The sequence below is a fragment of the Oncorhynchus gorbuscha genome, linkage group LG09, assembly GCF_021184085.1.
Source record: "Oncorhynchus gorbuscha isolate QuinsamMale2020 ecotype Even-year linkage group LG09, OgorEven_v1.0, whole genome shotgun sequence".
Taxonomy (NCBI): domain Eukaryota; kingdom Metazoa; phylum Chordata; class Actinopteri; order Salmoniformes; family Salmonidae; genus Oncorhynchus; species Oncorhynchus gorbuscha.
In genome coordinates, this window is record NC_060181.1 from 31,493,834 (window position 1) to 31,511,492 (window position 17,659).

Below are 17,659 nucleotides of genomic sequence, written 5' to 3' on the forward strand. Positions count from 1 at the left end.
TTTTGCTCCCAGAAACCATGCTAGGCTAGAAGACATGGAAGCGTGGGCGGTTTTGAGACATGACTTGGCTGAGGAGCGGACTGCTCTGTAGGCTTTATACACAATGTTTTTTCTCTCTGAGATGTGAGAAGTTTTTAGATAATCCCAGTTCTTATTATGAGACCAATTACACAATAATGAAAATTATTTCCATTATTCCCTCCACTAATGGTTGAGAAGATGCATCTTTATGACTTGTTGGGTTGTTAAGGCAGTTTTACTTTTCAGGGTTCTCATTGCATCACCCTGAATGAGATTTGTGAATGGATATTATGTTTCTTAATCACAACATTCCGATATGACACTGGGGAATAAGGTTAGAGGAAAATAGGAAAAAGATTGTCTCAATGACCTTTGACCCAAAGACTGTTATAGTAGCACTTCCTGTATTTCTACTGTATGTAGCCTGGTCTGGTATTGTCTAACACCAAGCCTAGGGCAGTCTACACAGAGAGCTTCTTTTCCACATATAGAACAGAACATGAACTGTACAGTAATGGCCAGCCAGCCAACCGTGAATCTCTGTCCTCCTCGAGCCCTCAGCTCCCCTAACAGAGTCACTAGGCAACCAGGGAGCCACAGGCTTATCTATCAACCACTGGGCTGCAGCCAATTTAAAGCTACACTGGAGAATCATACTTCATAAATCCTCTCTTTTTCTCTCTTTTTTCTCTCTCTCTCCATCGCTCTCTCTCTCTCACTCTCTCTTCACATATTTCTCAGGTGTATATTTGCCACTTTGTTAGTTTGTTATCAAATCACATTTGATCTGTCACGTGCTTCATAAACAACAGGTGTAGAGTATCAGTGAAATGCTTACTTATGGGCCCTTCCTGACAATGCGGAGAGAAAAATAATAATTGAAGGAATAAATAAATACACACTGTATATAGACTTTCTTTGTTTTTCTATTGTGTTATTGCCTGGACGCTTGTTTATTCAATGTGTAACTCTGTGTTGTTGTTTGTGTCGCACTGCTTTGCTTTATCTTGGCCAGGTCGCAGTTGTAAATGAGACCTTGTTCTCAACTAGTCTACCTGGTTAAATAAAGGGGATTCTTTTTTTATTTTTTTAATGAGTAATGATAACTTGGCTATAGTTTCAAGTTGTACCAGTACGATGTGCAAGGGTACGAGGTAATTGAGGTATCTACAGTTGAAGTCAGAAGTTTACATACACTGAGGTTGGAGCCATTAGAGCTCATTGTTCAACCACCCCACAAATGTATTGTTAACAAACTATAGTTTTGGCAAGTGGGTTAAGACATCTACTTTGTGCATGACACAAGTCATTTTTCCAACAATTGTTTACAGAACAGATTATTTCACTTGAAGTTTACATACACTAAGTTTACTGTGCCTTTAAACAGCTTGGAAAATTCCAGAAAATTATGTCATGGCTTTAGAAGCTACTGACAGGCTAATTAACATCATTTGGGTCAATTGGAGGTGTACCTGTGGATGTATTTCAAGGCCTACCTTCAAACTCTGTGCCTCTTTGCTTGACATCATGGGAAAATCAAAAGAAATCAGCCAAGAATAGCAAAGAATAACAATTGGACACCTCCACAAGTCTGATTCATCCTTGGGAGCAATTTCCAAACGCCTGAAGGTACCACGTTCATCTGTACAAACAATAGTACGCAATTATGAACACCATGTGACGATGCAGCCGTCATTTCGCTCAGGAAGGAGACGTCTCCTAGAGATGAACGTTATTGGTGCGAAAAGAGCGAATCAATCCCAGAACAACAGCAAAGGACCTTGTGAAGATGCTGGAGGAAACAGGTATAAAAGTATCTATATCCACAGTAAAACGAGTCCCATATCAATATAACCTGAAAAGCCGCTCAGCAAGGAAGAAGCCACTGCTCCAAAATGGCCATAAATAAGCCAGACTACAGGTTGCAACTGCACATGGGGACAAAGATGGTACTTTTTGGAGAAATGTCCTCTGGTCTGTTGAAAGACAAATAGAACTGTTTGGCCATAATGACCATCGTTATGTTTGGAGGAAAAAGTGGGAGGCTTGGAAGCTGAATAACACCATCCCAACCATGAAGCACGGGGGTGGCAGTATCATGTTGTGGGGGTGCTTTGCTGCAGGAGAGACTGGTGCACTTCACAAAATAGATGGCATCATGAGGAGGGGACATTATGGGGATGTACTGAAGCAACATCTCAAGACATCAGTCAGGAAGTTAAAGCTTGGTCGCAAATGGGTCTTCCAAATGGACAATAACATCAAGCATACTTCCAAAGTTGTGGCAAATTGGCTTAAGAACGACAAAGGCAAAATATTGGAGTGGCCATCACAAAGCCCTGACCTCAATCCCATAGAAAATTTGTGGGCAGAACAGAAAAATCATTTGCGAGCAAGGAGGCCTACAAACCTGACTCAGTTACCCTGCTTCTGTCAGGAGGAATGAGCCAAAATTCACCCAACTTATTGTGGGAAGCTTATGGAAGGCTACCCGAAACGTTTCACCCAAGTTAAAGAATTTAAAGGCAATGCTACCAAATACTAATTGAGTGTATGTAAACTTCTGACCCACTGGGAATGTGCTGAATGAAAGAAAAGCTGAAATAAATCATTCTCTCTTCTATTATTCTGACATTTCACATTCTTAAAATGAAGTGGTGATCCTAACTGACCTAAGACAGGGAATTTTTACTCAGATTAAATGTCAGGAACTACGGCTACGGTGTATGTCAACATCCAACTTCAGCTGTACATAAAGTGACTATGCAACAGGATAGGTAATAAACAGTAACAGCAGCGGATGTGATGAGTCAAAAGAGTGCAAAAAGGGTCAGTGTAGATATTCCGGGTAGCTATTGGTTAACTATTTAACTACCTATTTAGCAGTCTTATGGCTTGGGGTAGAAGCTGTTCAGGCTCCTGTCTGTTCCAGATTTGGTGCATTGGTACCGCTTGCGCTGAGTGTGGCTGCAGTCTCGTTTTGTCACGAAAGAAACTTGCCCTTGTCTCATATCCAGTTAAAGGGAGGGAAAATTCCACTGTACTATTTTACCTTAGTTTTAACATTAATACTTGTGAATCCTTTCTCTCTATTAATTGCGAATGTCATCAGAGACACTGAGTCCCCAGCACCCTCCAGACCAGTGTGTAGTCCTTAACCCTAGCTCACCCTTCTGTGTGTCGCCAGGGAGAGGCCAGTGTGTAGTTCTTAACCCTAGCTTACCCTTCTGTGTGTCGCCAGGGAGAGGCCAGTGTGTAGTCCTTAACCCTAGTTCACCCTTCTGTGTGTCGCCAGGGAGAGGCCAGTGTGTAGTCCTTAACCCTAGCTCACCCTTCTGTGTGTCGCCAGGGAGAGGCCCGTGTGTAGTCCTTAACCCTAGCTCACCCTTCTGTGTGTCACCAGGGAGAGGCCAGTGTGTTGTCCTTAACCCTAGCTCACCCTTCTGTGTGTCGCCAGGGAGAGGCCAGTGTGGAGGGAGTTCTCAACCAGTTGGTCCTCGAGCACATGCAGCTGGCACCTCTACAGTGGGGTGAGTACACATACACACACATATATACACACACACACACTGTGCGATGTAGGAGATGCTTGGCATTACCATTGACGTAAAACCACTGAAATGTATGGGTATTCTTGTCCCTACTCAAATGATCCGTCCAAAAACATTATGATCATGGATCGTGATGAGGCATGAACTGTTTGAATTAGAAGTGTCAATCACCATCGTTCCTATGGAGGTGCCGAACCCAACGAACCCAAACCACTAGACCTGGCAATTAACACACCAGCCCACACAATCCCACCACATCTGTCTCAAGTCATGTTTTCTATTTGCATTTATAATAGACAGCGGGGCTATTTTAGGGAGCTGTCAGAAGGCAGTACTGGAGTGGCTGGGGGACGTGTGAAGCACCCTGGGACACCACAGAGAGACTTGGAGGAGCTTCCCTCCCTTTCTGGGGCTCACCATCTGTGAACCACCTCTCAAATATCAGCTTTCATTTATTTATTAAGTGTGTGCGGGGGTGTATTTATGTTCGCCGAACAGTGCTGCCTTTTCTTGGAGGTTAGTGAGTGTGTTCATTAGTCAGTTTAGTGTCTCCTGGTTTATCAGAAAGAGACATCTGTTATGGTGACACAGTAGATGAGGACATTTTATCTTCAGCGTTTCTGTTCTCATGAACAATTCTCCAAACTCACTTCTGTCTGAGTCATCAAAGGACCCAGATATTCTGACACTTAGAGGTTCTACTTCTTTTATTTCTAGTCTATTACTTTCAGAGGAACATTTTAGGTCATTTTGAGGAGCACATGATCACATCGCAGTCTTCAGGATGGTGTGTGTGTGTGTGTGTGTGTGTGTGTGTGTGTGTGTGTGTGTGTGTGTGTGTGTGTGTGTGTGTGTGTGTGTGTGTGTGTGTGTGTGTGTGTGTGTGTGTGTGTGTGTGTGTGTGTGTGTGTGTGTGTGTGTGTGTGTGTGTGTGTGTGTGCGCACTGTCCTCTACGATAAGAATGCAGTTCATTTGTCCCAGCCTGTTAGGATGGTGTTATCAGAGTAGCTATCATGGTCTCAATGATGGACCTTCTCTTAAGCATTCTCCCTCGGGATCAAATAATCCGAACACTGAGTGGGTGGATTCATTTAATATGGTTACAGCTAAAGTTAGCCTCTTACAGTAGACACGTGACTGGCTAACTGTTAGCCTAGGGTTATGTATACTGTATTTTCATACTGCAATCCGTTTAGCCGTGAAGCATTTGGTACATAATGGTTTCTCTTTTATGTGTTTTGAGTGTGGTGTATAGAATTGTCATACCAGGTTGTGGCCATGTTAGAAGAGATAAGAAATTGACGGTTATTTACTCTAATTCCATTGAATCAGGAATATCTTGTTTGCTTTCCATTGTTGCTTAGTTAAGGTGAGGTCTAATTGGGTTAGTGAGAGACTATTTGTCCTGATGTCTCGACAGTGTTCCTAATGATAGATAATGACAGAAGTCACTTTGCCCCAAGATATCATTGATGAGCAGCTGTGTCAACAAAATCAATAACTCATCCTCACAATTTGTTCATTCTTGTACCATTTTATTTTTTTCTATTTAAGCCTGATATTTAACCCTTTATTTTAACCCTTGACCCTTATAAGTTACAGCAATGACCTTGGGAATAGTTACAGGGGAGAAGGGGTGAATGAGCCAATTGGAAGCTGGGGTTGATTAGGTTATTATTGATTGATTGTTTTTTATAAGATAAGTTTAATGCTTGCTAGCAACTTACCTTGGCTTACTGCATTCGCGTAACAGGCAGTCTCCTCGTGGAGTGCAATGTAATCAGGTGGTTAGAGCGTTGGACTAGTTAACTGAAAGGTTGCAAGATTGAATCCCCAAGCTGACAAGGTAATCTGTCGTTCTGCCCCTGAACAAGGCAGTTAACACAGTGTTCCTAGGCCGTCATTGAAAATAAGAATGTGTCCTTAACTGACTTGCCTGGTTAAATAAAGATTAAATAAAGGTGTAAAAAAAATTGGTGTCCAAAAATACAGATTTCCGATTGTTATGAAAACTTGAAATCGGCCCTAATTAATCGGCCATTCCTCTAATTCGGTGGCCATAATTGAATGAGGGCCAGATTGGGAATTTAGCCAGGACACCAGGGTTAACACCCCTACTCCTACGATAAATGCCATGGGATCTCTAGTGACAGGGCAATGTCCCCAATCACTGCACTGGGGCATTGGGATCTTTTTTTTTAGACCAGAGGAAAGAGTGCCTCCTACTGGCCCCCCAACACCACTTCCAGCAGCATCTGGTCTCCCATCCAGGGAACAACCTTGCTTAGCTTCAGTGGCAAGCCAGCAGTGGGATGCAGTGTGGTATGCTGCTGGCAGAACACAATGACAGTATCTCTGAATTGGGTTTAAAGTGTAGCCCTTTCTATCCACTGTCTTGGACATTGCCAGGGAATCAGACTTCCAATAGCTTACTGGCCACCGCGCGTTCGGAAAGTATTCAGACCCCTTGACTTTTTCCACATTTTGTTACGTTACAGCCTTATTCAAAAACGTATTATTTTTTTTTAAATGGCCTCATTAATCTACCCCATAATGACAAAGCGAAAACTGTTTTTTAATTTATAAAATATAAAAAACAGAAGTATTTAGACCCTTTGCTATTAGAGTCGAAATTGAGCTCAGGTGCATCCTGTTTCCATTGATCATCCTTGAGATGTTTCTACAACTTGATTGGACATGATTTGGAAAGGCACACACCTGTCAATATCACACCTGTCAATAAGGTCCCACAGTTGACAATGCATGTCAGAGCAAAGACCAAAGACATGAGGTCGAAGTAATTGTCTGTAAAAATCCGACACAGGATTGTGTCGAGACACATATCTGGGGAAGGGTACCAAAAAAATTATACAGCATTGAAATTCCCGATGAATACAGTGGCCTCTATTCTTAAATGGAAGAAGTTTGAAACCACCAAAACTCTTCCTATAGTTGTCCGCCCGGCCAAACTGAGCAATCGGGGGAGAAGGGCCCTGGCCAGGGAGATAACCAAGAACCTGATGGTCACTCTTACAGAGCTCTAGATTTCTTCTGTGGAGATGGGAGAACCTTCCAGAAGGACAACCATCTCTGCAGCACTTCACCAATCAGGCCTTTATGGTAGAATGGCCAGACGGAACCCACTTCTCAGTAAAAGTCAAATGACAGCCTGCTTGGAGTTTGCCAAAAGGCACCTAAAGGACTCTGACCATTAGGAACAAGATTATCTGGTCTGATGAAACCAAGATTGAACTCTTTGGCCTGAATGCCAAGCGTCACGTCTGGAAGAAACCTCACACCATCCCTTCAATGCAGCATGGTGGTGGCAGCATCATGCTGTGGGGATGTTTTTCAGGCGGCAGGGACTGGGAGGCTAGTTAGGATCGAGGGGAAAATGAACGGAGCAAAGTGCAGAGAGATCCTTGATGAAAACCTGCTCCTGAGCACTCAGGACCTCAGACTGGTGAAGGTTCACCTTCCAACAGGACAACAACCCTAATCACACAGCCAAGACAACGCAGGAATGGCTTTAGGACATGTCTCTGAATGTCCTTGAATGGTCCAGCCAGAGCCTGAACTTGAACCCGATCGAACATCTCTGGAGAGACCTGAAAATAGCTGTGCAGCGACACTCCCCATCCAACCTGACAGAGCTTTAGAGGATCTACAGTGACTTCTTCACATTACCATATTGTAGCAACCCATGAATATTTAATTGTGGACTTTTCCAACATTGGGAAAGTGGCAGAAACAGAAAGGGTCTTTATGCCTTCCTGTTTGCTTAGGGCCTTATTATTGAATGGGGAGTGAGGGAGTCAGCCATAGAGCTAGGGACCATTAGGAACTGATTACCCCCTTTAGGCAGCAGCAGAGCAACAACAACCTAGCTACTACAGAACAGATTTCACACACATACACACACACTGATATGATAATCTATATCAGTCACTTTCTCTAACGCCTCGGCGAGTGAAGAAGATATTCGATTCACCAGCCAATGACAGAGTAGTAATGTAAGGTGTATTTGCATGTCTGGTACCTCCCTTTATTAGTGTTGTTTCAGTGTGGGGTATAGAGGGGGACTAAGAAGCCATGTAAACAGGCTGCACTGCATTACTTCTACCTTAACATGTTCATCGTGATTCATTCTGGTCTAGTGAGCCTCAACAAACATAATCATTTGGTAAGATCTACGAGTGACCTTTTTCAGTAGTGTTTCTCTTTATTTTGTAAGCGTTCATATTTTGTGCTTCAACATTTTCTCTACAAACCAATTTCTAGTTTATGTGCTATGTAGTTCTGAGTATACAAAAAATTCGGACCTACTCTTTCCATGACATAGACTGACCAGGTGAATCCAGGTGAAAGCTATGATCTCCTTTGATGTCTCAAGACAAAACATTTCAGCGCCTTTGAACGGGGTATGATAGTAGGTGCGGGGGTTTTCACATTCAACAGTTTCCCATGTGTATCAAGACTGGTCCACCAACCAAAGGACATCCGGCCAACTTAACAAATCTGTGGGGGTGAGGGGGGGAGGGACAACTCAAAATTAGGAAGGTGTTCCTAATGTTTGGTATACTCAGTGTATATAATAATAATGAATTAACATAATTATCTGCACCTATGATAGAGATTGACAGCAAAAAATACTATAAAATAAATAATACAAATACTGACCTATATTGTATGCAAAAAAGTAATGAAAAAATAGATTATTTTATACTAATGCAATTGCTCAGAGAAACAAATTGTGTGTAATAAGTAATAAATAAAAAAATCTAAAAAGTTAGGGTTATTGGCTCCCCTGTTTGTAATACTCCAGCACCCTCCCCTTGTGAGGACAACAACACTGAGCCTTTGTTTTAAATGTTTTATGAGGTTGGAGAGTACATTGTGATTGGTCTTAGACAATTCCTCAATACAGAAGCTTTTCAGATCGTTTTAGCCAAAATCCTTTTGTGTTCTTCAAACTCATAAAACAAGAAGGCTGTGTCGTTATCCTCGGAGGGTGAGGGCGCTAAAGTATTACAAACAGGGGAGCCAATCATTTTGACCCCTGTCTTTTATCAAATGTATTTTTTATTACTTGTTAAAGGGGAAATCTGAAGCTGATACATTCATTTTTAGATGTATGAATTAGATATATACCCATTTGATTCTTGAAGAAAATAACTTCTAAATGCTTCATGAGCTTGGTTCAACTGTTGTAACCCATCAGAACCGAAAATATCAGCTTGTTTTTTCTCCAATGTTTGTAAACAATTTTAAATGAAGTAAATTTAGTAAACAGCCTCAAAACATGGTTAATACTATAAAAGTGGTATCATGGATGGTTAGTCCTTGCATCCATAGCTCTGTCTATGAATTTGAGAGTGGTTACGTTTCTCCAGGCTCATCCCTCAGCTGGCAGGGAGTACACTTCGTGGTTGTTTCAGCTGCTGAATGCCGCTTGAAGCAAAATCTCTTTCTCTTTTCTCTGAACAATTGTATTAATATACAATACAATTTGAGCCCACAGTACACTGGTGTCATGCGGGCCACCCGCCCTGCTCTCTACTCTACCACCCGCCCTGCTCTCTGCTCTCTAGCCTGCTTTTGGGCCTCTCCATGGGCAGAAAGCATCAATACTATTGGCTGACTGAGCAGGTGTAATGGCTGACTCCTCTCACAGCGATTTGTTGATTCGAGACCATTTTTCATCAAGAATTGTGTGGACACGTGTCTCAATCGATTTCTGTCTGTCTGGCAGCTGCTCTGGATAATAAATATGCCTACAACTTCAGCGATGATGTCAACATTGGACACACACCTGTCTTCAGCAGCTGAAAAGCTGGTACTTTATTTGATAGTGTTACACACACACACACACACACTCCCTGCTTAAATGTCATCCGAGGTACTTTGGTGTGCTTGGTGTTTCTTCCCCTATTGTTTTTCAAAAGGTTACTGGCTGGTCGGCCTGATTATCTGTGACAAACGATCCTGACACTCCAGAAAACCTGGAGGGGTCTTCTCCTCCAAAACATGAGTCACAGAAAGAGGGATGAAGGGATAGAGATGAATGGGTAGAATGAGACGGACAAATATCATTAAATGAGAGCAATATAATATCCTGGTGAATTTAAGGGGTGAGAAGGAACTATTAACTGCATTTAACCATAAACTATTGTTTTAATCTGCCACATTGCCATGGGATGTACATCGCCAAACATGTTTGTCTTTTTGTTACTCTGTTTACAGCTAGCTGTCAGAGACCATGTTGCTTTAGTTCAGTCAGTGGGCTGTGTGTTCCCTGTAGTATCAGTCACATTCCATGGGGAGTGTAGAGAGAAATGGATGCACTTTTAGAGAGCCTGGCTTTCTCGATTCTTGACCACATATGGGCGCCCTGGTCTCTGCCACCGTCTGCATGCTCTACTATCTGTCTCCGTACCTCCCTGTTTCAGTCTGTTTCAAAACGTTTCCTCCCTACTGAACAGGGCCCATACAGGGCAGTTGGCAGAAGCAGCAGTAGTAGCAGGGTTTGTGTGTTCTGCAGCCCGTTGTAGTGCTATGCTCATAGCATTTAAATCTTTCTGAACAAGGCCAAGGGAACCAGGTGGCAGCAGCAGCAGTAGCAGGGTTTACGTGCAGCCGGCCTGGAGTAGCGTTATGGAAATAGCCTCATTGATTACTTCTCCTCTGCTAACAATTGAATTAAAGCCAAAGTGGCACACCTTCTCTTGGCTGTCTCCACGTCAGCTTAATAGACTGGAGTTAAATCAACAGATATCTGTATGCCAAGTTAGCACAGGCAACTCTGGCTCTCAGGGGCTCTCTGGGGCTCTGACTGACCCTACGTCCCACATGGTACCCTATTCCCTTTTTAGTGCATTACCTTTGACCAGAGCCCTGTATACAGTATCTCCCATGTATTGAGACATGGCTCTTCAGTAGCTAAGCAGTGGGAGAGAGGAGAGACTTAGATATGGCGAGAGAGAAACACGAAGGAGAGGGAGAGGACTTTGCCCTTCCAGGCTGCTACCGGGAACCCGTCTTAACGGAATTCAAATTCATCCATGAATGGCAAGACAAATGTTTGGGTTGATAAAGAGGTCAACAGGGAGAGAGAGGGAGGGAGAGGAAGGGAGAGGGAGAGAGTAGGGTGGGGCAGCTGTAAAAGGCAGGACATCATTTAATAAGACAGCTCTTTTTGAATGGGCTCTGTGTGTGTGCGTATGCGTGTGTCTACTCAGACAGATGGTCGTTTGGAGTGGTTACAGGCGGCTGGGTGATCAGTACACACTGGGGACATCTTGCCTTTAAAGCTCTGGTCAGGAGCCCAAAAGCCAGGAGGAAGAGCACCATGGTGGTGCTGGATGGGACTGGGCAGGGTACATCCTCCCTGACCATGAGATTGGACAGTCCCTCTGCTGGGGATGGGTAGAGAGAATGGTACAGACACATACACATAGTCTAGTCAGCCTAATGTCCCTGAGTCAGCACACATAGAGGTAACGCTGGGATGGAGGTAGTGTATGCGGGGAGGAAGAGGATGGCTCCCCTGGGAGGATCATGGTAGCTGTGTGGCCTGATGCCATCCTGATCCAGGCTTTCACATGGCTTCCAGTCCCTCAGCTCCCAATGGTCCTATCACTCTATTGATGACAACACAGGAAAGACTACTTTGAATACTGTTGGTCTCATGGTTCTCTGCAGTCTAGCCCTGACAGTGAGTGGGTGATTGAAGAGGCTGAGGGGAAGTAAAGGGGCTGCTGTGATGAAAAGGTCCCCCATACTAAACAGGGCCTGAAGAGTTTCGAGTGGCCAAAGAGAAGGAGGTGAAAATCAGGGGCGATGCTGTCAGGAGCTGCCCCATTTACCTGCCTGTTTTTTTTAGCCCTGTCACCCAGACTCTGTCTATCAACCCTCCTTATCATCAAGCAGAGATTCCATGTCCATCACGTTCCACAGGTATATCTTTGCCACATCAGTTACACAGTAGATACACCATCCTCCTCCTTCTCTTCTCTGTGGTCAATATCAAACTGACAACTGTCCCATTGTAACGATAGCTAGCTGCTCCACTGTTGTTCATGTGAATAATCCTCATCCCCAACATGTGCTTATTAGGAGTATCCCAGCATATACACAGCAATTTAGTATTCACCAGAGCTTTGTCATTCTGAAACTGGCTTCTGTTGTGTTTGAACCTCAGCATTAGGGGAACAACACAAACATGGAGAGGATGATTTGTTTGGCTATGGGCTGAAGAGGATCAGAACGTGATCCTAGCTATCGCTCTGCTGGGCTAATGTTGGGATCAGAGACCAGACTGCCGTAGCCATTCCTGGGTCGTTCCAGCCCCTGAGCACTGCGAAGTTGGGAACTTCCAGTGGATAGAATGTTAGCACATTTAGAGCTGTCCTCTGTGAGGATGGGATATATGGATGTATTGGTCAAGAGTTAGCACATTGAAGAGCCTTAGCGTGTCTGTTTATAGGACATTTATCACGGCCGGAGAACAATCCAGCGTGTCACTTTGGATGATGAGTGGGCATAAATCATAAGTCTTCCTGTCCTCCTCCACCTACAGCACCAGCCGGGTCGGCAGACATAGCCAGCACACAACACCACATTATGCAGATGCATGTAGAATATCTACCACACAGAATTGGTCTTATATTATATAGTTTCAATCCCATTTCGTTTGATTTAGTGTTACGGTGGTGTTTGAAACAGCTAAAGTATTTTCATGACCTAAACATCTATTTATTTTCTATTTTCTCCAGCTTAGCCACAGAGGATTTTTACTTACCATATTGTTAAGCCATTTACCAGCCCTGTTTCCCCACTACTCCACTTTCCATCAAATAAAAACTCCTTTCATTGATTTCTGTAAAGGAAACAAGAGTTTCCCCAGAGGCAGCCTTTTCATCCCTGAAAGACAAATTACCTGACATTTCTAAACGAAACACAGCTGTGTGGGTCTGTGTCTCTTGTGTGTGTGGCGCTATAATGTGTCAGAGCTAGACTTTACAGATTTCTGCTTTGTTTATACTGCTCTCCTCCTGCCTGCACCATCTATCACATATCCTGGTTAAACCAGACTGAACCTTGTATTCAGTCTGGTTTAATCAGGCACTTATACAGGAAAATGGGGAGAAACACAAACAGATCGCTGTCTTAAGAACTGTTGAAGGATGGAAGGCTCATACTGTTGCAGCAGAGACTGTAAAATGTACTGTCAGCTAGCTCCTGTTGGTGAAATGTACTGTCAGCCAGTGGTGAATTTTATTGGAATAAAAATTATAAAACTAGCTAGCCAGCTATGGGTAACTGTAGCTAGCTACCTGACAGGAGTGCAAGCTAGCTACGTTAGCTTACTAGGTACATTAATAGCTTTTAAGCTCAACTTCAAGATTTCCACCAAGGACTTTGCCTCTCCGGTCATCACTCTTCCTCGCTTGGGCAAGGGACATTTAAAGTACACTCAGATGTGACGATATAAAACGTCATTCAAAGGCTGAGAATTTAGGGCTGAGGGCTGTCTATTCTGGCTGCGTTTGAAACTCAAAGTAGACAGCCATCGGCCCCTAAACCCTCAGCCCTTGAACGCTGTTGGTGAAACGTACAGTCAGCTAGCTATACTACTGTTGGTGAAACGTACTGTCTACTAGCTTAGCTATACTACTGTTGGTGAAACATACCGTCAGCTAGCTATACTACTGTTGGTGAAACATACCGTCAGCTAGCTATAGTACTGTTGGTGAAACGTACAGTCTGCTAATTAGACTACTGTTGGTGAAACGTACAGTCTGCTAGCTATACTACTGTTGGTGAAACGTACTGTCTACTAGCTATACTACTGTTGGTGAAACATACCGTCAGCTAGCTATAGTACTGTTGGTGAAACGTACAGTCTGCTAATTAGACTACTGTTGGTGAAATGTACAGTCTGCTAATTAGACTACTGTTGGTGAAACGTACAGTCTGCTAATTAGACTACTGTTCGTGAAACGTACAGTCTGCTAGCTATACTACCGTTGGTGAAACGTACTGTCTACTAGCTTAGCTATACTACTGTTGGTGAAACATACCGTCAGCTAGCTATACTACTGTTGGTGAAACATACCGTCAGCTAGCTATAGTACTGTTGGTGAAACGTACAGTCTGCTAGCTATACTACTGTTGGTGAAACATACAGTCTGCTAGCTATACTACTGTTGGTGAAACATACCGTCAGCTAGCTATACTACTGTTGGTGAAACATACCGTCAGCTAGCTATACTACTGTTGGTGAAACATACCGTCAGCTAGCTATAGTACTGTTGGTGAAACATACCGTCAGCTAGCTATGGTACTGTTGGTGAAACATACCGTCAGCTAGCTATAGTACTGTTGGTGAAACGTACAGTCTGCTAATTAGACTACTGTTGGTGAAATGTACAGTCTGCTAATTAGACTACTGTTGGTGAAACGTACAGTCTGCTAATTAGACTACTGTTCGTGAAACGTACAGTCTGCTAGCTATACTACTGTTGGTGAAACGTACTGTCTACTAGCTTAGCTATACTACTGTTGGTGAAACATACCGTCAGCTAGCTATACTACTGTTGGTGAAACATACCGTCAGCTAGATATAGTACTGTTGGTGAAACGTACAGTCTGCTAGCTATACTACTGTTGGTGAAACGTACAGTCTGCTAGCTATACTACTGTTGGTGAAACATACCGTCAGCTAGCTATACTACTGTTGGTGAAACATACCGTCAGCTAGCTATACTACTGTTGGTGAAACATACCGTCAGCTAGCTATACTACTGTTGGTGAAACATACCGTCAGCTAGCTATAGTACTGTTGGTGAAACATACCGTCAGCTAGCTATACTACTGTTGGTGAAACATACCGTCAGCTAGCTATAGTACTGTTGGTGAAACGTACCGTCAGCTAGCTATACTACTGTTGGTGAAACATACCGTCAGCTAGCTATAGTACTGTTGGTGAAACGTACAGTCTGCTAGCTATACTACTGTTGGTGAAACGTACAGTCTGCTAGCTATATTACTGTTGGTGAAACATACCATCAGCTAGCTATACTACTGTTGGTGAAACATACCGTCAGCTAGCTATAGTACTGTTGGTGAAACATACCGTCAGCTAGCTATAGTACTGTTGGTGAAACATACCGTCAGCTAGCTATAGTACTGTTGGTGAAACATACCGTCAGCTAGCTATAGTACTGTTGGTGAAACATACCGTCAGCTAGCTATAGTACTGTTGGTGAAACATACCGTCAGCTAGCTATAGTACTGTTGGTGAAACATACCGTCAGCTAGCTATACTACTGTTGGTGAAACATACCGTCAGCTAGCTATAGTACTGTTGGTGAAACATACTGTCAGCTAGCTATAGTACTGTTGGTGAAACATACCGTCAGCTAGCTATAGTACTGTTGGTGAAACATACCGTCAGCTAGCTATAGTACTGTTGGTGAAACATACCGTCAGCTAGCTATAGTACTGTTGGTGAAACCTACCGTCAGCTAGCTATAGTACTGTTGGTGAAACATACCGTCAGCTAGCTATAGTACTGTTGGTGAAACATACCGTCAGCTAGCTATAGTACTGTTGGTGAAACATACCGTCAGCTAGCTATAGTACTGTTGGTGAAACGTACAGTCTGCTAGCTATACTACTGTTGGTGAAACGTACAGTCTGCTAGCTATATTACTGTTGGTGAAACATACCGTCAGCTAGCTATACTACTGTTGGTGAAACATACCGTCAGCTAGCTATAGTACTGTTGGTGAAACATACCGTCAGCTAGCTATAGTACTGTTGGTGAAACATACCGTCAGCTAGCTATAGTACTGTTGGTGAAACATACCGTCAGCTAGCTATAGTACTGTTGGTGAAACATACCGTCAGCTAGCTATAGTACTGTTGGTGAAACATACCGTCAGCTAGCTATAGTACTGTTGGTGAAACATACCGTCAGCTAGCTATACTACTGTTGGTGAAACATACCGTCAGCTAGCTATAGTACTGTTGGTGAAACATACTGTCAGCTAGCTATAGTACTGTTGGTGAAACATACCGTCAGCTAGCTATAGTACTGTTGGTGAAACATACCGTCAGCTAGCTATAGTACTGTTGGTGAAACATACCGTCAGCTAGCTATAGTACTGTTGGTGAAACATACCGTCAGCTAGCTATAGTACTGTTGGTGAAACCTACCGTCAGCTAGCTATAGTACTGTTGGTGAAACATACTGTCAGCTAGCTATAGCGCTGTTGGTGAACCATACCGTCAGCTAGCTATATTACTGTTGGTGAAACATACCGTCAGCTAGCTATACTACTGTTGGTGAAACATACCGTCAGCTAGCTATAGTACTGTTGGTGAAACATACCGTCAGCTAGCTATAGTACTGTTGGTGAAACATACCGTCAGCTAGCTATAGTACTGTTGGTGAAACATACCGTCAGCTAGCTATAGTACTGTTGGTGAAACATACCGTCAGCTAGCTATAGTACTAATGGTGAAACATACCGTCAGCTAGCTATAGTACTGTTGGTGAAACATACCGTCAGCTAGCTATACTACTGTTGGTGAAACATACCGTCAGCTAGCTATAGTACTGTTGGTGAAACATACTGTCAGCTAGCTATAGTACTGTTGGTGAAACATACCGTCAGCTAGCTATAGTACTGTTGGTGAAACCTACCGTCAGCTAGCTATAGTACTGTTGGTGAAACATACCGTCAGCTAGCTATAGTACTGTTGGTGAAACATACTGTCAGCTAGCTATAGTACTGTTGGTGAAACATACCGTCAGCTAGCTATAGTACTGTTGGTGAAACCTACCGTCAGCTAGCTATAGTACTGTTGGTGAAACCTACCGTCAGCTAGCTATAGTACTGTTGGTGAAACATACTGTCAGCTAGCTATAGCGCTGTTGGTGAACCCTACATGTACAGGTGATCATGTCGGGACTCTATTGTAAGTAAGCTGTTTAATGCGTGTTGAGGATTGAAATGCATCTGTGTGTACCGCTCCCTCATTTGAATATATATGGCCTCTTTGATTCAACATCTAAGCAAAGAGTATCAGTCCAATAGCTTATTTGCTACCTGCTGGTTTGTCATGATTAGGTATTCAGACAGTTCGGGGAAACTATATTAGGCTACACAATGCAACACTACACACAGACAGGAGCAAGAGAGAATCTTTCAGACATTGCATTATCACCTCTTTCTCTCTCTATCCTCTCTCTCACACACCCTCTCTATCCTCCCTCTCTCGCTCTCTATCTTTCTCACGCACTCTCTGTCTCTCTCTCTCAGGCCAGATTTTTATCACAGTCATGCAAAGTTTCACCATCACCTGTGTTTTTCCCACTACTATCACATTTGTATTACTTGGCTGAATGGATGTTATTTTGTTGTTTGTGTGTGTAGTGTGTGTAGTGTGTTTTGGTGGACCTTAGATGGTGTTAAGGTTTGGCACGTTTCAGTTGGTTATTTTAATGTGCTGTCAAAATAATGTGAGACCCAGGTGAAGACCATAAAGTCATCTTGTAATTGCATAACACGTTTGATGAAACTACCGTGTAATTCTCTTAGACAATCACTAACTGATTAGAGCTGTCCAATTACTGTGAGCCACTTTCTTGTTCTCCCAAAATAAAAGCTGTTATTAGTGAATAGGCAAATAATCGACCTTCATTTGTTTCCGTCTGGCACTTATAGATGTGACCAAAAAGCTTGTTTATAACTCTTGTTATCACTTCTGTATTTAGCTTGTCATTTTTAGCAACCTTTTTAGCAACTTTTTCTAATATTGGTAATGATCTCACAAACTTATGAAGTGCTACAGATTGTGTAAGGTTGATGATCTTCATTGTTTAATTGAAAATGAATGTATGTGATCAGCATGTCCTTGGGTTTACCCACTACATCCCAGTTGTTACTCTGTGTTCCAGTGTATGCCTTTCAGCAGTACACTACTTTGAGAGGCGTGGAAGGAACATTGTTCACCCTACACCCTTTGACCCCCCCCTGTCTGTGATGTAACAGACAGTGACATCATAACAGCAGCG

General features: G+C 43.1%; 1 protein-coding gene across 1 annotated transcript in view; it reads left to right on the forward strand.

Moving 5' to 3' along the window:
- The window catches only part of LOC124044351 (trafficking protein particle complex subunit 9-like), a 393,465-nt gene that overhangs the window by 312,142 nt on the left and 63,664 nt on the right, over window positions 1–17,659 (forward strand). The window contains exon 24 of the mRNA XM_046364005.1: window positions 3,461–3,551. Coding sequence (XP_046219961.1) covers window positions 3,461–3,551 — 91 coding nt within the window. The remainder of the gene's footprint in view (window positions 1–3,460; window positions 3,552–17,659) is intronic.